General features: G+C 32.2%; 1 protein-coding gene across 1 annotated transcript; it reads right to left on the bottom strand.

The window, feature by feature from the left end:
- Positions 1 to 109: 109 nt before the first annotated feature.
- On the bottom strand, positions 110 to 23,420 carry LOC111049896 (protein SDA1 homolog). Its single transcript, XM_039433592.1, has 18 exons — positions 23,185 to 23,420; positions 21,418 to 21,621; positions 19,974 to 20,156; positions 18,150 to 18,215; positions 17,350 to 17,442; positions 15,380 to 15,457; positions 14,021 to 14,119; positions 12,907 to 12,979; positions 10,710 to 10,871; positions 9,239 to 9,297; positions 8,664 to 8,740; positions 7,298 to 7,472; positions 6,591 to 6,701; positions 5,692 to 6,027; positions 3,409 to 3,572; positions 1,593 to 1,677; positions 738 to 893; positions 110 to 209 (listed from the first exon to the last, which is right to left on the bottom strand). The coding sequence occupies exons 1-18, from the start codon at positions 23,272 to 23,274 to the stop codon at positions 165 to 167; spliced, it is 2,256 nt and encodes a 751-aa protein (XP_039289526.1). The 5' UTR covers positions 23,275 to 23,420; the 3' UTR covers positions 110 to 164.
- Between the last annotated feature and the right edge of the window lie 173 nt (positions 23,421 to 23,593).

The raw sequence follows: 23,593 nt of genomic DNA, 5'->3' as shown, positions 1-23,593 counted from the left end.
AAATTATTGTCTACTGTAGGGATAATACGGTAGGAAGGATAAGGAGATCTACTGATAAATTCAGTAGAAGATAATGTTTCCAGAATAAATGAAGCATGAGAACAAATCATAACAGAAGAAATACATAAATGTAATTTATTATCAACTTCATTCTTGAGAACACGTTACCGCATCTTTTTCTGTTTGACCAAGTAGTTCCTGAGCGCAATCTGGAAATAATAACATATAGCATAAGTTTAGTTCAGTTCAGTCAAGTTTAATGGATAAGATTAATGATTAGGGGAATGAAAAAATCTATGAGAATAAAAAACACTACATTGAGACATCTACTGAGAGTGCTGTAGATACGCAAGAAAGGAATAAATCAAAACTCAGCAGCAGAAGCTATTTTATGAATTTACGAGCAATCAAGAATTGGGAATACTCTAAATTCTTCACTTCAGATCAATACATTTCAAACATATAAACCAATTTAAAGAATTCAAAATGATTGTAAACAATATTGGTCAATTAACAAATCAAAACAGAACATAGAAACCGTAGTTTCAATCAATAATTCATAATCCCACCTTCACATCGAATACTACATACTTACAATAAATAAAATAAAAAATGTTTAAAAAAATACTCACATTTCCACTTACCCTACATTGAATCACTCAACAAAATTTTCAATGACACAATTTTTGTTTTTGAAAAACAATATACACAATATAGGTGATAGTATGTAGATTTACCTGTTTGTCTTTGAAAGACCTCTTTATCTTGCCCCTGGCCTTGTGGCGTATCATCATAAAGTTCTTGGTCTTCTTTTTCTCGCGATTAGTCTTACTCGAGAACGGATCTACACGCCCGTCTTTGTATCCAAACTTCTCTCTTCCTTCTTGACCTTTCTGCAAACAAAATAGGCAAAGAATTGATTCAGATTTTAAAATAAAAACTCCTGAGGACGTCTTCACAAAATTAAATTAAATGGAAAACGTACCCTATTTCATTTTATTTTTATTCTATAAGTAGTCCTTGTTATTTGTAATGTACTTCACTATATTCTCCAACTCACTCTGTTAAACCGTTGATAATATAGTGAAAACTATAGCCTGAAGAGTCACGAATCTGAAACTTGTGCTTGGTTTCAACAGAAGATGAATAGCAAATACATCCCACCAGTTGAAGTGAGAATTGGAATAACGACCATTTGAGAAACGTTCTGCCAAATATTTAGTCAGCAAGTCAATTTGTAATTTAGATGTGAAGTCTATTTAGAACATTGTAACCCAGAAAATTAAGAATTTACAGAATAAGTTGGTAAAATGACAAGTGACTATTGCAATATGCAATAATAATTCATGCATGTATTGACATCACATGATGTTGATGAATGAATAATTGAGATGACTAGCAAAAACGATTGATGCAAATGCATACACATGAATACACATGGTTACCATTATTTACCATAGTAGTTACTATTGGCATAAGTATTTATGTGTATGCAATTGCTCATAGTAATTCATATAGTACTCACAATTCACAAAGTAAGTACTCAAGTGATTCATAAATACTCATGTTTAATTAGTATAAGTAGTACTTACTCGTATGGATTCGATTCGAGCCTGTTTATCATTCTTTCTCTTTTTATGAATCATTTCTATGTTAGATAGTGGCACTAACTCATTCCTGAAACAGAATAATAGATAAGAAATTATTATAATTTAAAAAAGTATTCTCTCTTATTCAGCAATTCCCAAAATAGAACCAATGAACTATTGAATTTCGGGCGCTCAGTTAACAAAGTCAAAGTTTCAAACTGATATTGAACGAAAACTGATTGATATTGTCACTTCCACTGCTTTATCAAAACTATCTAAAAAGTAGAAGTCATCTCATCATCATTCCTCTCAATCATTACCCACGCACAAGCCTAAGAGCTTATGTGGGCATCACCCTCAGTATTATTATTTTGCGACACTAGTTTCGGTTGTTACACCAATATCAATCTCCAGTAAATCCTAGAGTTAGAGTATTCATTAGAGTAGATAACAGTAAAAGTTGCGACATCAATTCCCTATACCATGGGATATCTACTTATGCTATCGTTTCTCTATGGTATTATTAAGAAAGATTACTGAAATTATTGATAAGATTATAGATTGTGGAGTCAAGTGAAGGCCGATATGGAGAGAATTGGAGCAACCGAGGAGGACGCGGATAATTGAGAGAGGTGGAGGGGCTTTGTTGGTGCGGCTAAAATACTTCTTAGATATAAAAACACTTCACTCTCATGAGCTACTTAGATACCTATGTAATGAAATAAAAACACACATATATTTTAATGTGAAAATTTACCCCTCAATTTTTTCATCGACAGTGACTCAGTCGAATTTTTACTTAGATATGTATGGCCATGGCAGTAACAGTAACTGAGATTATTGGAAAGTACGAAAATTTGCAAGTTAAGGACTATTAGGCACGACGCAAACCACGCTAATCTATTACTGATTTACTAATTACTAATCTATTACTAATTACACGCTAATCTACTATTAGGCCCACGCTAATCCACGAAAAGCAACCCATGCCGTGGGATGTTTTGTAAACCATTGCTAGGCTTTTCTAGACATCTGTGTAATACATGCAATGAATAATCCACTTGTCAGCTGAATGATTATGAATAATTCTATAGCATTGGTTTACAAAGCATCCCACGGGCATCTGTGTAATACATGCAATGAATAATCCACTTGTCAGCTGAATGATTATGAATAATTCTATAGCATTGGTTTACAAAGCATTCCACGGGCATCTGTGTAATACATGCAATGAATAATCCACTTGTCAGCTGAATGATTATGAATAATTCTATAGCATTGGTTTACAAAGCATCCCACGGGCATTTGTGTAATACATGCAATGAATAATCCACTTGTCAGCTGAATGATTATGAATAATTCTATAGCATTGGTTTACAAAGCATCCCACGGGCATCTGTGTAATACATGCAATGAATAATCCACTTGTCAGCTGAATGATTATGAATAATTCTATAGCATTGGTTTACAAAGCATCCCACGGGCTTTGTAAACCATTGCTATAGAATTATTCATAATAAATCAGCTGACAAGTGGATTATTCATTGAATGTATTACACAGATGTCTAGAAAAGCCTAGCAATGGTTTACAAAACATCCCACGGCGTGGGTTGCTTTTCGTGGATTAGCGTGGGTATACTTTGCGGCGGGCCTTACATTGATTAGGAAATTGAGCATGGAAAATTCATTTTTTGGATTGTGTCATCACCTAAATTTGGAAGAAAAAATAACACACGGACTGCCTTAGTATATTTTATCCACCAATGTTATTACATCAATGCACTTTGTAACATAAATAATAAATGATGAGATAATTCACCTGGCAGTTGAAACATCCTGCTCGTGAGGCCGCTTCACACCGCGTTTCACGCTCTCCATTTTCTTTTTGAGTTGAGCAGCGTCTATCCGAAGGAAATCCTCATCGGTCAGGATTCTATTGACACTGATCTCAGCTGCTTGCTGCTTCTTCTCAGCCAGTATTGCCTGACAACACATTAAAAATGAAAATAACTAAAGACGTTACAGAGCAAATTATTCTCTATTCATATTCTCAAGACAGGAGACGCAGTAGGCCTGGTTAGACGTTGAATAATTACAAATGAATTTATACCTTTATATTGAGTTTCTATTTTAAACCAACCACAATCATATGTGAAAAAATTTAGAAAGGTACTTGGGTTTTTTATTTCTTGATGATTAGGAGTAGCCCTAACCAAAAGTGTTTTACTTCTATAGTGAGGTCCACATTATAATGGCAGTGTTTGATTAGCAATGGTATTGCTATCCTTTTCTTTCATTCAACAAAGCGGATAGCGCTATCTCTTTCTTGCTTTGCTCTGTTGCCAGATCGTTTTTTAACAATGTAAAATTCATAATTAATTAACAAAATATTCCATCTTTATTATGAAAATTCATTATGAAATTATTGAAAAATACAATGTCTTGCTTGCTAAAATATAATTGATTAATTTAAACGAGAATTAACAGTTAATATTACATAGATAAACCTGTATCTGCTACCATCTATAGAAGGCATTGACAAGACAGAGGTTCGGCAAAGTTTTCCTCCTATCTTTCGCCACTGCCATTATAACGTGGACCTCACTATAGTTGGATACATCATTATATGGATTTATTTTGGTGAATAATTCGAATTAAATTGAATCGAATAATTGTAATAAATGTAGAAGCAAGTGGACACAAGTAAAACAGATAATTGAAACCAACATTTTTGTTCTACCAACTGAGAATCAATTCTTCAATTTATCTTTCCATTACAAGGTGATAATTAATGAATCAATTTGAACAATTCAGGCAAGTGCTGAAGATGGTGTAAGTCTAAAAACACTACACATGGTGAGTGATAGTTTAGACCATTATTTACTTGAATTCAGACATATATGAAGATATAAACGTGTTCAAATGAAAATCAATATTGGAAATAGAAAATTGTAAGAGGAATACAACGATCATCAATCAGTAAAAAATACTTCTACTAACAATTCAATTAAAGTTCATTTTGGATAAAAAGTGTAGAATTGTAATACAATGAAAATGTAAAAGTATATACAATACATTCCCCTGAAAATTACTCCTCTAATATTAAACAAGTCCGTGTTTAGAGGCGGAGTCAATATTCTAGATTGTATATTCATAACATAGATTAATATTCTTGATTTTAGTTCAAATTAAAATTTATTCTCTAAAAAACCCTACACAATTATAATTATTCTAGATTGTATATTCATATTATAGATTTATATTATTTATTGTAGTTTAAATTTAAATTTATTTTCTAAAAAACCCTACACAATTATAATATTCTAGATTGTATATTCATATTATAGATTTATATTATTTATTGTAGTTCAAATTAAAATTTATTCTCTAAAAAACCTACACAATTATATTATTCTAGATTGTATATTCATATTATAGATTTATATTATTTATTGTAGTTCAAATTAAAATTTATTCTCTAAAAAACCCTACACAATTATAATTATTCTAGATTGTATATTCATATTATAGATTTATATTATTTATTGTAGTTTAAATTCAAATTTATTTTCTAAAAAAACCTACACAATTATAATAATATAATATTACAACATCTAAAAATAATACAAGGAAAATACTATTAAAATGCTCCCAAAACTGCAGTATATTTTTCATGTCCATGTATGTTCAAGGAGTAGCCTACAAGATAAAACCTGTGCGTAGACCTAAGTTGCAGAATATATTTATTCAATATGAACTAAGAACTTACAACCAAATTAAGAACAAGGATTAGTAGAAATACACAAAATATAATCTTGTAGATAAGTAAATGATAAAATTAGATAAAAGTTAGTAACACACAATAATTATTCGACAAGAAAAAACATAAAACAAGAAACTGTAGGTGCCTAGAAGATTTTCTCTTCTCGAATCTCGCAATTTAGTTTTTTGCTCCGGCTCATATCGGCAACAAAATGAGTAGTAACAAGTTGCATCAAAACTGTAATTTTCTTGATAACTAGTTTAGAAACCCAAGTTTGAAGAAATGTAAAGATATTTCATAAACCTTTCTTATAATACTGTATATTATATTAAAATTTACCTCATTTCTAGCTTTAGCACTCTGTTTCACTGGTGTAGGTTTCTTATTGTCACTAGAACTTGATTTGGCTCCTTCTCCAGCTCCTGTTTCTCCTTTTCTCTTTCCTTCCTTCTTCTCCGACTTCTCTCCCTCCTCTTCTTCATCATCACAACTTTCATCTCCTTCTTCTTCATCATCATCATCCTCGTCCTCTTCATCTTCTCCTTCTTCCTCTTCTTCTTCATCTTCTTCCTCTTCCTCGAAGGTTCCATCTCCGATTTTTATGTGGCTCTCATCGTCATCTGATACATCGATCCACTCTCCGCTGCTGTCACTGTCATAGCCGCAGCCTCCTTCCTGAAAATAACACACAAAAAAAACACATAAAATAAAATTGTTTGTTTTGTGATCTATCTACATATATAAAAGCGAAATGGCACTCACTCACTGACTGATTCACTCACTCAAAGAACTAAAAATCTACTGGACCAAAAACGTTCAAATTTGGTAGGTATGTTCAGTTGGCCCTTTAGAGGCCAAATTTTGTTTTTTGGTTCATGCAAGATTTGACGTGCACTTGCAAATGCACGCATTCAATGTGATTACAACCTAACTGAAAAGTTGGAAAATCGATAATTTGATAATAAAAAGATAAATAAATTATTAATCTAGTTTTGTGATTCAGTTCACTGAATGAAAAATATGTATCTATAGATAAGTTTTTACTTATTTTTTAATCATGACAATGCCTGTTTCTACGATATTATTATTATCCTGTTTCTACTATAAAACGTATTATTATTTGTTAAAGAATGACAGTCGTCAACAGAATTTATTATTTATTGTCATGATACTTTGAACTATTGCGGAAAAAATTGACACATTATCTGAAAAGAAGATAAATTAATAACAAAACCTACAGCATCAGAATCCTTCTCAAGAAGCACCTCAGCACCAGGAATGTAACTTTTGGCTACAACTTCACCGAACTTCTTTGACTGGATTTCAGCTGCTGCTTCTGTCGGTTTACCCTGTAAAAATAGTCAGAAAAATAAATCTAGAATCAGAATATAAACATTGCACAAATAGATCACCAACAAAACATGAAATATCAGATGAATAGTAGATATTTCTCCATTTCTTCAAAACAAAGTAGTAAAAAAATGGAAAATGCATCATAATGTAAGTTAACATCAAATAAAAATTGCTGAAGAAGTGAATTTTCTAATTACTTCCCAGTAAAAGACAGAAAAGGCAATCAAAATTCTATTTTAGAATAGAATGACTGCCTTTATTTTTGACCTAGGAGGGCAAAGTTAGAGCGCAGTCGGCCCTCTCTCAAACTTAATCCTCAGATTTTACATGGATTTTCAAAATCAAATGAGAGTTTATTGTTTTTACAAATGTAGAATCAACTAGAAAATCAAGTTTGATTCAACTTGATTTAAGAAAACTGAAAAATGTAAATTAAAATATCTGATTACTGTATCTGATAATTTAATGAGGTTAAATTTATCAATTTATAATATGATTTCTTGAAACTGGAAATCTTCAAGTAAACAGAAGAAACTGAAGAGCTTTTATCTACAAGTAGGCAAAAAGTAATAATCGCTGATAAACTACTTACTCGATCTCTCTTATGCAACAGCTCAGGCATAGTTATTCTGTAGAGATGAATGAGAGACTTGGCTGCCATTGAGACGCTCTTCTCTCTGTAGTTCTTGTAGTCAGCCAGATCTCTCAAGAGATCCTCATTCATAACCAGGGGACATCGGGTACATAATTCTCTTACTGCATTAATACTGTGGAACGATAAAATTGAAAATATTTAGTTATTGAAATGTGGAAATACGAGTACAATAATTGAAAGATCACATAAAAGATATACAGACATAGACAAACAATAAAGAGATAGTTAATTTTCTGCATCTTTTCTACAGGATACAACCCAGAAGAGTACGAAGAATAAATCAAATCATATCATCGTTTATTGTCATAAAACATACATTATGTTGGGACAATCGTCATTATTCATTAATAAATTACAAAGTTGAAGAAAACTTAACTATCACATTCAAACACTACACCTACTACACAAAAATTTAAACATAATTAAAATAACTTTAGTTTAATGAGTAATTGGCCATAATTCCACACACATTTGTATGTTGCCAATAACATATTGCAATTCACCTATCTTGTTTGTCAGAAAATCACTGATCATACTGAACATTTAGTGGGTTCACAAATGAGTAGCCTATATTAGTTAAACTGTTGAAGAGAATATTGAAAATTTTCAGACTAAAAAGACCTGTAGGCTATTGTTTCTGAAAACTGAAAGATAGCTCATACGTTTTCCAACGTTATTTCCAAGATATCTCATTGAAATGGTCATCAATGTTTCAGCATTATGTTAAAGTATTTGTGCAAGTTGTTTATTCGAAATAAAGGCGGCCTTACATGCTTTGTTTTGAAAATGTTGAATTGTATATTAAGTTTGATATCAGAATATTAAGTTTGTTTTTGGTCCTGCAAAATTATATCTTTAATATATGAATATTTCCTATTTTAATGATGATAATAGTGTGAAATATTTCTTCTATAATTGGTTTTGAAGCATCTAAATTTAATAATCTACTTTGTGAAAATAGTTAAGGATTGAAAATTTTGTGAAGTGAAAAACTACAAGACTTAACATATTTCGGACTATGTGTAACCTTATGTAAATTTGGGAGATGAATAGCACAAGGTTACCTTATTTTTTCTCTCCCTATAATTTTGATCATGTAGCCTACCTAATGTATGAATCAATCAATAATACATAACAAGAAATACAGTCAAGTTGGAAATAGAATCAAGAATACAACAATTGTATTTATAGACTATTGTTTGTTCATAAAACTTATACAGAATCTCTTTAGTTATTTGAATATGGATTTAAACTTGAAGGAGAAAATGTTATAATCAGTACTGTACTGAGTAGAATTACTCACCCAATAGCCATCACATCAGATGAATTCCTCTCAGTAACGAAATTGTTGACCAGAGTTTTCAAAACAGGCTCCAGTGCCTACAAAAATGTAATAATATCATTTAAATTCACTACTACAGGTCTAAATCACCAATAGTTTCGAATTATTTGAAGATCCACTCAACAAAAAAATATATATATATTCATCATTTATTTATCACAAAAATAATATAGTTCAATATTAAATATTTTGTTCTATAACTGAATATGTATTTATTTATAAATTTGTACAGCATCACTTATCATTGAAATAATAGGCTGTAAGGAGAGCAAAAACAGGTGAACTTCAATATTCCTCTCCCAAATTTTTAGATTTATAACAGTTATAATTAGTAGTCAAATTAGTAAGTCAAAAGTAGAAAGATTTCATTGAAATCCATAATTTTTAATTTGATCCGGTCAAATAAAATTAATGATTCAAAGCAAGTCAACATATATAAGAAAACATAGATGAGGGTAATAAAAAAATTGTATTCATTTGAAGAGGTTTAAAACTAGAGTGAAGTTGAATAATGTATTGGAGGGAATATTACTTACATCAGGTGGAACAAACTCATGGGAGGCCTGAGCTACAAACTGCAATAGTTGTACTACCTCTGAAAAATAAGAGTTTTCATTTTTTTATTTTCGTTGATTAATTATTTTACTAATTAAAACACAAAATTCTAGCAGACAAATAATAGTTTTTCATGATTTACAGCAATTTATATTGAGTATTGCCAATTTATACTCAATATAGTGTAATTGACATAATCAATAGCTGCTTGCATTGGCATATCCAAATACTTTGAATATCTACTTAACTATGAATATAATTCTTAGATTTTACCTTTCTATTGAAATTCTTTCAATGAATGACCAAATACATTTATGATGCGGATACAAGAATCTCTGTTAGAATGTACTTTACAGAATCCAGAGAGCCTATGAGCTAATTGTGTGAGAGAAAGAGCGAAAAAGAGAGAGTGGACCTGTTTGATAGAAGCAGCATAAAAACGGCAACAATGTGCGCTCATTGTTATATTAGAATAACATTGACCATAAAGCCTAGTGCTGCAAACTAAAATTTGCATAAACTATAGTATGCAACGGTGTAGCTGACTGTTGTGTATCAGCCTGCAAAAAAAAATTGATGCCTTGGAACTTAACGACTTGAGCGGCTCAACTTCCCATTTGTTTCAGTATCTCTAGAAATGGTCGAAATAAGCACTTGATGAACTGAGACCTTGAAGAACTGAGTCCTTCCTTATTCAAATTTATTTACCAATTCACTAGAAATTTACAAAATAACACTTATCAACTAATATACATTGGTGTGGCTGGAAAAAGAAGCCTTGAGCTCCAGCCACGAGTTCGAAAATATTCTTTAAATTATTGATACATTTGCCGTGATAATATTCTAAAATACAAACTAAAAGATAGTAAACCAAAAACCAAAAATATGTATAAATAAACACACAAAATCAATTCTTGAATCAAAAATCAACAAGCCCAATAATAGAAATAGGTAATATAGAAATTATAATAATAATAATTTTTTTTCTTTTAGGTAATCAAAAAACCAAGTTTAAACTGAGCGTGTTAAAAACAAGTCATAATTATAATAATTTAGTTTTCGATTTTAAAAAAGTAATTCTCTTTTACCCAGGATCTTATTTTATTTAATTTATTACTTGTAATTTTATCCCTAATGAAATCGTCTGGTATCCTATTTACTAGCTTATCGCTCTGGAACTTGAACTGATGATTGCTGGTTGTCAATGCAGTTAAATTTATACTGTAAGCACTTACACTTGCTGGTCTTAAATTGTAAGTGACATTGCGTTGAGTAAATAGATGTGTATTTTTATTTATGAATATAATTAAGTTTGTTATGTACGTTTGGCGAAGCGTTGGTAAGTTTATCTCATCAAATATTAGTCTGCTAGGATAGCGTCTATTATGTTGAATATTGATTCCACTGCGAGTATATTAAAATTTCTTCAATTGAATGACCTAGCAATGGTACCTTTCTGATGAGGCTGCAAAAACCGCTGCACATAGGGATAGAAGTTGAGCACAATGAGCTGATGCACACCGATGAGTCGCGAAATCACATCCAGTGTCATCAGGCGCACTTCGAAGCGCTCGTGGGTCGCCTCCAGCTGACGAAACAGTTTCTCTGCGAATCCTGTCAAATTGAACATGAAAAATGTAGAAACTCTATCACAGATACCACTTGTATCATACGGATACGACTATTATCATATAGATATGATTGTATCATACGGATACGACTTTTATCATATAGATATGATTGTATCATCCAGATACGACTTGTATTCTTAACAGTTACTTAATAGAAGCAAGTGTTACATTGTGGAAAATAAACAGGCCCAGTTGCACAAAATCCTGTGCACATCCTCTGCTGATATGCACCAACCCAGTTTAAACGGAGATTGATCGGCTGTTGGTTAAAATCAGAAATGAAACATAATAGATGCGACCAATATCTTCATGTAGACCTAGAGCCGTATGCACCATCTGCGTTTAATCATAGAGAGAAAATAGCATAATAATAATTATTATAATACTATTTTTTCTCTATGATATAACGCTAATTTACCATTAAAAGACGGTAAGGTTGCATCTATTATATAATCTCAATTTTGGAATTTAATAATAATAATAATAGGCAATTTTATGTGCAATAGAACGGCTTAAGCCTTTGTATATTGCAGCTGTCAATAAAGATCAATTAATGTATCAATCATAATAAAAGTGTCAAGAATCTCTTATCTGGCTTCTTGCAAAGATTTTATTTTATTTTTGAATAAATTTGAATGTTCAAAGAAGTCGATTCTATTGGCCAAACGGTTGCCTATTGTGATACATCTTTCAAGAGGTGATGTATAACTTCTCACATAGGGATGAAACTGATGGAAATTCCTCAAGTTGCGTGTGGTTACTACAATTCCAATTCCATGATTGCCAACTTTCAGGTGTCCATGAAGGCATTTGTGCAGAAATATAGCATCAAGCTTCTCTCTTCGCCATTCCAGAGTTTCCAGGTCAACTTCACGACAAAACTGGCTGTGGGATAGATGCTGCATATCCGGTTGAAGGCGCTTCAACATCAGACGCACAAATCTCCTTTGAACGGATTCAATTTTTTTGGTTGTGATCAGTCTTTCTCTATTCCAAATTTCAGAAGCATACTCTAAGTGACACCGAACTAGGGACATGAAAAGAGTTCTAACAGTTCTAGGGTATTGGAAGTCCCTCCCCTATCCATCTCAACATGCCTAGTTGTCTTCTCGCCTTTGAACCAATGTTGTCAACATGCGCCGTAAAAAGAAGCTTACTGTCGAATGTTACTCCAAGATCAAAAACACTGCTGACTCGCTGTATAATGACGTCCGAAACTTTGTACTGGAATCTTGTAGTATTAGTCTTCCTCGAGAAGGGCATCACGAACGTCTTGTTCACATTGATGGGCATTGAATTTTTCTTTGACCATTCATGGACGTTGTTTATATCATTCTGTAATGACAGGGAATCATCTCTGGACATGATTTTTCTGAATATCTTGAGGTCATCAGCATACATCAACGCCTCACATTCAAGATTACTGACAACATCATTCAAGAACAAATTGAACAGCAAAGGGCCAAGATTAGAACCCTGTGGAACCCCTGAAGTTGCTACAATGCTCTGCGAAGTACTGCCGCTGAAACTAACGTGAAATGACCTGTTCTGGAGATATGATGCAGTCCAGTTGACAAGCATCTGATTGAATCCAACACTGGACAGTTTACTGAGTAGAATCTCGTGTGGCATTTTATCAAACGCTTTCTCCAAATCTACAAGCTAATCCATTAAACATGGATTTCATTCCATGTTTAAACAAACAGCTGATCTATCTCCGTTAAAACCGAGATTGTCTATCAATGGTACCTAGTTTAGCATTAAACATAGGTAGGTAGTTCATATTGCAGTAACTATATAATCATATCTATGGTTATATAGTTACTGTAGTTCATATGGGTCTTAGAAGATTAGATGATTGAGGGATCTTCTTTTACTAAATTTACGGACAGAGATTGGACCTCAAATTATGATTGGAGTTAATAAGAATTGAGATCTCAATATACAAATTAAAAACTTGAAAATCAAAATTTATCGATTGAAAAATAATTCTTGAAATACCTCACAGATGAACTCACCCTGCGGATCATGGATAAGATGTAGTGCCGAGAAATTGAATGTGGGAGCATCACTCTTCTCTTTTTGATTTTTCTGTTGAAGTAGAATAATATTGAAAATTAATAAATAATTTTTATAAGACACGGAAAACGAATTCAAGAGAGTTAATTCAAGCACAAATAGTTCGATTGGTATTGTGTGTACGAATAATGGATGCTTACTGTTTTTTTTTCAATGTCTTAGTTTTTTAAAATCATATTAAGATGGGTTAGAAACTCATCATCCTCATTTTTAAACAATGAATGGTTGGATGATCTCAATATGATCATGATCATATTGAGATCATCCAACCATTCATTGTTTAAAAATGAGGATGATGATTATTCATGATCTCAATATGATCATGATTATTCATGATCTGAAATTCCACCCAAGAGTCAAACACAATAACTAGATTATAAAATGTAGGTCTACTGCACAACATTGGAAATAGATTTTTTCAATTTTCTGAAAATGACAGAAATGTCATTAATTTAAAAATGTTGATATGAAGAAGTCTACTCTGAAGAGTACTTTGAATAACAAGTGGGTTAATGAGTGAATTTTTAAATAGTATTGTGATGTTCCCTGACGAATAGAATAATATACATGGAATTATTGTCGATTGCATTGTCCACTCTGACCACAAAGCCAATAAAGTTTTCAGAAAATAAATCAAGTTAGCTTCATTTTCTGAGTAGTTGTGAAAATGATATATTGTGGTAGTTAGCCATACCGAATGAAAAGACTAGGTATTGTCCAACCACAGATTTATTAGAAATCAAGATACCGGTTTCTGTTGAAACACAATAAAATATATCAAATACCCTTTTATTTTATCACAACAAAACTAAATAAAACACTTTAATATCCATTTTGGCTCTTGGAGAGTTAAAATTAGTCGTGTTATAATAAAAAAGGAGAGTAACTTACTTGAAAGGCTATATTATATTGTGTTTCAATAACTTCAGTAGCCCTAAAAAGAAAAGTGAGTATATAAAACGGTTTTGGTTTTTACATCATAGTCAATCTGTGGTAAACTCATTTTAGTTTAACATAAAAAATGGAGCTATTAAGTTACTGAGGTTCACTTACCACTTCCAGTTTCTTTGCTTTCTTCACTTCCTTTTCTCTTTTCCTTGTCTTCTTATTAACACGGGTAGCAAACATCACATCCTTGAGAGTCGGTTCATCCTGAGAATAAAAATGGAGGCAGGAAATATTGAATAATTCATAGTACAACAAATCCCAAAAATTAAAATCATCCTTGAGTCGGTTCATCCTGCGGATAAACATGAAGGCAAAAGATATTGAACAATTAATCCCTTAAAATTAAAACATTTATGTTAAATTCTATGACAAGTTGAAAGTAACATTAGACTTGTTTCAAAAAGCAAGCTTCTCAACCTTTCTCAGTTTAATTTACAATGATTATTGTGTTACAATGTTTTGATCCTTCAATTATTATTAACCTAAAAGGTAGCCCGTGCTTCGCAAGAGTCTATTTAAAAACTTGACGAAATGAAATCTTGAAGAATTGAAAATAGGCATTTAACCATCCTCGGTTGATTAATATATATGCAAAATTTCAAGTTAATCAGTCCAGTAGTTGAGACGTGATGATGCGTGAAACATAATTTTCCTATCCTGTACGTGTATAAATTAGTTATTTTCTTTATTATAGTATAGATTACAGATAAATAGTTGAATCGGTATCTATTCTGAATTTGAGTTGAAATATGAGTCAAAGTAACATGGAAAATTTCCTTTGAGCCTGGTACAATAATACTGCCATCGCGATAGTTGTAATGTGAAAGTGATGTATTATAACTCCTGGTGACGAAACCCATCCGGTCTTGCTGGTATTAGTGAAGAGGAGAGTAATTCAGGTACTACTTTATATACTCAATTACGTATTATTTGTAGCACATAACAGAAACACTTTACAGTTTTATAATAGTATTACAGGAAACACACAACATAGATAGATTAAAAACAGTTAGAAACTTGAATTATTGTTTGGAAATTTTCGACGAGCTGTGCCGTCTTTTTCAACCTTGTAGGGAATGGTGTTGGAAAATTTCCAAAGAATAATGTAAGTTTCTAAGTGTTTTTAATCTATCTATGTCGTGTGTTTCCTGTCTTAATTATTATAATAATTACGTATTATGATGTATTATTATTTCTCCAAAGAAAATAAAACATCTCCATACTTGTGACAGTTGAACATTATTTCTCATTTGATTCTAAATGATAAAAGCGAGACCACACGAGCGTTTTTCTAGGCGTTTTCAGACGATTCGGCAGGACAGACAGCTCTCAGATTAGCTGATTGGCTTGGGGAATAATCTGTCAATCAAAGAGCTTCCTGCTCTGCCTTATCGTCTAAAAAAGCCTGAAACACGCTTCGTATGGTTTGGACCAAATTTTAATATCTAATACTATAATACATACGTCAGAATCACTATCATCGGACTTCTTATCATCAGCTGGGTCAGTTCCAATGAAAAATTTCAAAGCAGCAACCATTACCTGTAACACAATCAATTTTATGAATATTGCTAATAAATACTGTAATATTATGAAACTATGTATGGGTGCAGATTATTACTTTCCTTGCCCTATTACCATAGGTAAGGAAAGTATTGCTTTCCGAAAAAAATTAAGGTACCCCAATTTCTTAATTTCTATAAGTTTCAAGGTCCCCTGAGTCCAAAAAAGTGGTTTGGAATGACTTGAAATTTGGAACTTAAGGTCCTTACAATAGAAGGATCCGACACGAACAATTTCGATCAAATGCAATTCAAGATGGCGGCTAAAATGGAGAAAATGTTGTCAAAAACAGGGTTTTCACGATTTTCTTGAAAACGGCTCCAACGATTTCGATTAAATTCATACCTAGAATAGTCATTGATAAGCTCTATCAACTGTCACAAGTCCCTCATCTGAAAAAATTTCAGGAGCTCCGCCCCATCTATGCAAAGTTTGATTTTAGATTCCCAATTATCAGGCTTCACATACAGTTTAAACAAAAAATTTCGAGTGGAAAAGATTGAGCATGAAAATCTCTACAATTAATGTTCAGTAACATTTTCACCTAAAATTGAAAATAAGCTCGAAATTCGAGAAAATGTGATTATCCAATTGCAAACTTGGCAACTGTTGATTCTATTAAATGATTCACTATGAAGAGATAGCAGACATCGTATGTCTCCAGCGTTATTGTCCTGTCAGCAGCTGGCTCAGATCTTTGTTTATAAGTAGATTTGAGATGCGCGTGAACACTAGCGTCAGGTGATGAATTCTCATAACGGCAAGGAAAGTTGTGTGAGTGCGCCACACCAGATTTTTTTTAGTAGCGAGAGAGACTCTTCAGTTGAGTATGTAGGTGTAGAAGTTCGAAACATTATGTATAAAATAAAAAATACATGTTAAAAATGTAACTAATTTATTTTTTAATCTGTATGAAGCCTAAAGGTCTCTCCACATTACGCTAAGCTACGCTGAAATACGTCTTCGGAAGACGTAGCCGTCCTATCTGCTAACATTGAAAGCTACGCTACACTGATGTAAACGTAACAGATACGTTGCTTAGATTTAACATTTGGTGATAGGACGTATTTCAGCGTAGCGTAGCTAGATGTGGCTATTCACTATCCAACTAGTGGCAGACCACTAGTCGGATGTTTCATCACTCACGCTGAGATTGGTTCTCCAACTTCAGTATAGTCAATGGGGAACAAAGACTAGTCGGATGTAGGTCATTCATGTTGGACCTTTAGTTGATCCAACTCGTCCAACATACGACTCAACATCCAACAACCCCATTCACGGCCCTATGTCGAATCTAACATTGAATGTTATTGAATATAAATTCCTAGTTTATATTTTGAACTTAAAATTGGGCAAAAACCATGAAGTGTAAACATAACCTATTTTTGGACAATATCTAAATTTGGTAAAGGAACAGTTTTGGGCTTTAAGCATGTTGTTCCTTCTTCAAACATTCATAGTTGAGAATTATATTGTATCTATCAATGTATAAATAAATAAATTTAATGCTGTACAACAAATTGGGTAGTGAATGGCCTTCTTCAAGGATATGTTTATAGTTCGTTGATGCGTGTCAGGATTTTCTACATGCCAATATTCAAATAATAATCAACTGTTTTAACAGCTTTGTAATTGAAAATGAAAGGGTCCTGTCTTTTGCATGCTGGAGCAAGGAATAATTATAACAGGTTATCATCTGACTGGATATCACCACAGTCGCAGTGTTTATGGTTGAAATCATTGATGTAACGACTTATTTTACTTGAAATGTATTTCTGTAAACTACAGAAAGATGAACTCAACCTCATCAAGATTGAATTTGTAACAGGAGTGAAAATAAATTATGAAAAAACAAAAATTTGACATCTTACCTTAGCTACTTTGGAAAAACAAGCCGTAGCAATGACATTCACAGTTTTAGCATCATTCCAAACATTTTTCTTGTACAGTTCAATCATGATATTCTGGAAAACAGAAACATAAAATATTTTAATAGAGCTTACAGATGAAACCCCTGAAATACAACATATGATGTATAATATTCGACTGAGTCAATGTCAATGTTTTAGAACCGTTTGATAATGAAATAAAATGGTTAAACCATGGTCCTCTACCAAATGAAAAAGTAGAATTTGATGATTTATGGGTGTTTTTATTTCATGATGTATACTAATATTATGTTGAAGATAATTATCACTTCTAATAACTATATAGTAGCAATTTTTTATTACTTGAAATACTCTACTCTATTGATAAAAACAATATAAAAATCTTGAAGCACCCTTTATTTTTTAAAAAACTTTAAAATAGTTCAACAACTAGTTTCGGTGATCACACCATCGTCAGGCTATAAAATAAAATAAATTTCCAATAGATGTTTACTAATAGTTTTGTTAATTGATTCAATTAATTAAAGATATGTTCATATTATATAGTATCAATTAACAAAACTATTAGTAAACATTTATTGGAAATTTATTTTATTTTATAACCTGACGATGGTGTGATCACTGAAACTAGTTGTTGAACTATTTTAAAGTTTTTTTAAAAAATAAAGGGTGCCTGCTTCAGATTTTTATATTGTTTTTATTAATTTAAAAAGTAACCCATGTGAATGAAGTGTTTCTACACCATTAATATGAAAAATATTTGGACAGTAATCTTAACTCACCACAGACATCTTGGCTGCTTTGGCATTGTTGTCTTTCAATATTCCATACATAAAATTCTGGAGCGACTGAAAAAATAAAAACATTGTTAAAGTTGACATTTCAATTTTTTCTCTTTTTTCCTACTTTCTTCTCCAATACCGTACCTCCCTATTCTTCTTCTCTTCACCCTTCTTTCCTTCCTTTTATACCCTCTACCTGCCTATTACATGGGAAACCATAGTTGGCTAGGTATTTTTCCTCCTTTCTTTCTTTTCAGCACACCCCGCCATGAAGCCTGTTTATGTATTTCATTGGAAATTTATTTTTGATTGTGATTTTTTGTATTTTGATTTCTTTTATGTATATTGTATTGTGTTGATTGGAAAAAAATTGACTGATTGATTGAATGTATAAACACTTGATTGTTATACAACGATATATGAATACCTATAATTATGTAAAAATCACTCGAAATTAAAGATGACAATAGATGTGAACGTTAATAATATTCTGTAGATAGGAATAAGTTAAAGTAAAATCCTAGAACATTTTTAGAAAATTGATACCTAAGGAATGGTTTTATAAGCATAACAATTATTATGCTTATGCTTATTCCCACTTGAGCTATGGTACAATTTTTTGGGGGAATTCAGTAGATAGCCACAAAATCTTTATTATCCAGAAGAAGATATTAAAGGTGATTTGTGGATTACGAGCAAGAGACTCTTGTAAAACGTATTTTAAAGACCTGGACGTTCTTACACTGCCTCCTATCTACTTACCTATATCAATTGCTAGTTTTTGTTAAACTAAACATTCACCAGTTTCACCTGTGCACAAATAACCATGAGTACAATACACGTCATAGAAACCTGATTGCCTACCCAATTCATAGGCGCACATTCATGGAAAAAACTCCCTTTTTCGCCGGAATGAGATGTTACAATAAACTACCAACAGCCATTAGAGACATAAATTCGGTTTTTTTTTAAAAGCAGTCAGAAAATTTCTAATTGAGAAAACTTTGTACTCCATTTCACAATTTTAATTAAGTAGAATAGATATATAGACATTATAAACAATTATTTTGTATAGCCTACATTAAGACATTCTATGTATAATCATGCATTTTTTTTATTATTATTTTCACTTGACAATATCCTGTATAGTAATTATATAATAATTTAGATTTAGTAATACTGACATGTCACCAGTCATATGAGTGAAACTCAAAAATTGATGTAATGTAACAATTAATGAATAAATAAATAAATTAAAAGATTACCCAATTAAAACTTCAACTGAGTTGTGGTCGATGTTGTAGAAACGTTCCATGATGAAATAAAAACACATAGATGTTGTCAGTTTTCTACACTTTAATTAAAAGTATTAATGATGTATTAATGATGACAACATCTATGTGTTTTTATTTCATTACCCAATTAACTCAAGTTTTTATTCAGTTTATATATTTATTTATTTATAGATTGATACATACAACATAATTCTCAATTATGACGAATGATTGGGAAAGGAATATCTTTCAGTTGAAAGAATTGTTTATATGGAATCATTATTTCGTTTAGCCTAAAATGACTAAGGCACACAATGAGTTAATCTGGATTTCTACAGCAACAGTGAACAGTGAAAATATAATTCACATGAGTTCTAATTGGACCATTACCACTCAGCCGGCCAAGTGAGCATGTATAATACAATTAGAACTTATGGAAATTATATTTTCACTGTTCACTGTCACTGTAGTGTGCAAACCCATCTGCACAGTGCCTTATTCGAAAAATCTATTCACAGTTTCACATTCTTATTTGAAGATGTCTACTTACTGTGTTCAGTTTTGCATTCTTGTGTCTGGCATTCAAATTCTTGATGTCATTTATGATGTGCGTCTCCAGAAATTTTCTCAAATTCTTGTCTTGACATTTCAGCAGCTGGAAGAAGAGGGGCAGCAGATCGTTCGGAGCCAACAGATTTTTATTCCTCAATAATATCAGGGCTCTGCAGAAATTCTGGAAACAATTTAAAAAGATTAAATTATTGCTATTTCAAACCAATTCAATTCAAGAAATTGATGCCATGAAATAGTAGTCCAGAGCTAAATGTAAAGTGGAATTGACAATACTCAAGTGTTTTCATCTGTCAAATATTTCCACAATACATAGCTGGAAACAATTCATTCCAAGAGATGAAACTATTTTCAATTTCAAACCACAAACCAATTCAATTCCAAGAAATTGATGCGATTTCAAGCCATGAAATAGAAGTCCAGAGATAAATGTAAAGTCTAATTGACAATACCCATGTGTTTTCATTTGTCATATAGATCCACAATACCAACATAGAATCTACAAACAAGTTGAAGTGGGTAGCCTATTTCATTTTAACTTGCATGTTTATCTGAGAGCCAAATTCAATAAAATATTTGATCTGAGGAGTGCCCAATAGAAGACAAAATAAAAATAATTCGAGGGCATCATTTCAGTCCCATATATGATCGTTGTAAAAACATACATATCATACATTGTTGCTTTGATCCACACTACTGTACACATATCTACTGTTGATTTTCTTTCGGGTCCTACACTTTACCTTGGTCAATAGTTGCTATAGCTTAAATTATTGTAATATTATAAACTTAATTTCAGACAGCAAAAAGAAGCTTATTCGTTCAGCTCAGAGTCATTCATTCAATCTGTCCAATCTACGAATCTTAAACAATGATCTATTTATTGCATACGTATACGGGAATCTACATACATTTATTATAAAGTGTTCCATGGATTTTATACAGTTGGCCTAATTACATAAAGTGGGCCATGGATTGTATAGTGATTATTGTATGGGATGATTTATGCATAATATGTATTATTCCAAATAATTTCTCAAAGTAAACTAAAAATAATCGTAGTTTTGATGAGAGAAATTCATTGTTTAAAACAAACTAAGGGTTAAAGTGAGTTTTATTTATGGAGAGATCCGTGGTCTAGTGGATATAGTGATTATATAGTGTTTATTGCAGTGATTGCGTTGTGCCGCAGCCTAGAAGTCCCTGGTTCAAGCACCGGATACGAAAAAATGTTTTTAGCCAGGTTACTCCCGTTTTATCGCATCGACACGTTAAACTGTCGGTCTCGGCTGAAGTATGATAGTCGTAAGCCAATTCCATTGACGGCTTAAATTATATATTCAGGCTAGATGGGACCTTCTCGCAATGGTATCCCCACCATCAAAAACCATACTAATTTATTTTAAATTGTTATATATAAATACCATTCTCATTGATGGATGAAGCACAGTGCTGTGTGTTTGTAGAACATTGATCAGTTGCTGGGCAAAGTCAGCCAGAGCCTCTGGGAAGCAATGTGCCACCTGGGCCATGAATAGCACCAAATCATTTAGCTGTTTGTTGGGCTGATCTGGGCGCAGTAGAAACACTGTCATCAACGATTGATAATGCTGCTGTTGTTGATTGAACTGAGAACAGAAAACAGTAGGATTAATTCAACTTTTTAACGTCGGAACAATGATTGAAAAGACGTATTACACTTACACATGCAGAACAATCCTATTTTAGTGGCAGATTAGATGCCGTAGTAGGTACCCTTTATTGAAAACTTTAAAATATTTCAACGAATAGTTACAACACTAACTTAGGTCATTTTCATAACGTTAACTTATTGTATGGTACTGCAGTACCTAGGTATAGTGAGGTCCACGTTATAATGGCAGTTCCTTATTAACATTGGTGTTGCTTTTACTTTTGTTTTTACCACCAATATCATTGAGATCAGGGGCACGTCAGGCAAGGTAGGAGGGTGAGGTCAGGGTATCAGCGGAAGATCCGTTGAGCGCTTAGCTCCATGAATTCTTGAATTGAATACAGAGGGTTCTCAGACAGATACTTTTTGAGAGCCTTTTTGAATTGGTTTTGACATTCAATTTGTTTGAGGTCATCCGGTAGGCAGTTGAAAAATTTACACCCTGAGGATTCTGGTTGTTTTTGTGATTTTTGTAGTCTGTTGTAGGGAATTTCAAAATCATTTTTTCTTCTTGTGTTGTGCTCGTGGATATTTCTTCTGTGTGACTTGTCCGGTTTGAATTTTTTTTATGCATGATTGTTTTAAGTATGTATAGGGATATTACAGTGAGCATCCTGTCCTGTATGAAGTATGGTTTGCAGTGTGTATCGTGTGGTAAACCATTTATTATTCTTATTATTTTCTTTTGGAGAATTAGAACTTGCACAATGTAGGTTTGCGGGGCTGCTCCCCATGCTATTATTCCATAGCCCATATGTGATGCAAATAGCGAGTAGTAAGCTATCAGAGCAGTTTTTTAGTCAGCTATTGCCTTTATACGTTTGATGGCAAAGAGGGCTGAGGATAGTTTACCTACCAACTTTTCAATGTGTTTGTCCCATGTCAGTTTTTCAACAATATTCACCAATTAACAAAATACTCAATCTAAATTATAAAAATGTATTATTGATTCATTAAAGGATGTATTTCCTTGAAGAATAAAATAATTATTGATCATTCTTAACAAGAATGGATACTTATTACATTAGATATACTGGTATGAGCTGTCCTATATAGAAATCAGTGGCAAGACAGAGAATCGGCAATGCTGTTTTCCTATCTTTCCTCACTGCCATTATAACGTGGCACCTCACTATAGAGACTCTACTTCATGATTACTGTATTATTAAATCAACTGCTATAGAACTGAAACAACCAATGTTATGGCATGATATAAGTCCATAAACTAAATTTTCAAAACAACAAGCACATATCATATTTAATTGCTAGATATTAAATAATATATAATAGGCCTTCAATAAACATGTAAAATCTGATTCGGAAGGAATGCGTAGTTCTTTACAAATTATTGAGTACCGTATTGACAACTAACAGAGTTGAGTAGGACATTAAAAATTGTATGGATTGATTGTATTGGTAGAGATTTTCTCAAAAATATATTTAATGATTAAAAATAGCTAAAGATTTTTGAATCAAATAATAACATTGTGAAACTAACCTCATCTTTGTATGACTGCGGATCACGTTTCAAAAGATTCTGAAGTTGATAGATATTATCAGGTAGTTGATTATTATGTCTTTTCACCATGTTGGATGATACTATCGAACAAAACTAATTAGTTTCAGGATAAATCTATTTGTCAATCAAGTAAAAGTCGCATGGCTAAAAACAACCTAACCACAACACAACATGATGTTCAGATAGAAAGAGAAGACATGACGTCAGAAAAACAGACAAGGAAAAAGATATGTATTGAAAAGGCAATGGATTTCTCATGCCTTCTCAATAATCGTTGGTAGCGGGGATATTCAAAGTATTTCGCTTCGCATAATATTCTCTGTTATAATATGTTTTATAATAAATTTATTAATTGATTAAAATATTAGGGTATTTATAAAATAGACTT

Source organism: Nilaparvata lugens, chromosome 7 (genome assembly GCF_014356525.2).
Source record: "Nilaparvata lugens isolate BPH chromosome 7, ASM1435652v1, whole genome shotgun sequence".
NCBI classification, from domain to species: domain Eukaryota; kingdom Metazoa; phylum Arthropoda; class Insecta; order Hemiptera; family Delphacidae; genus Nilaparvata; species Nilaparvata lugens.
This window is presented reverse-complemented; position numbering and strand designations above follow the sequence as displayed.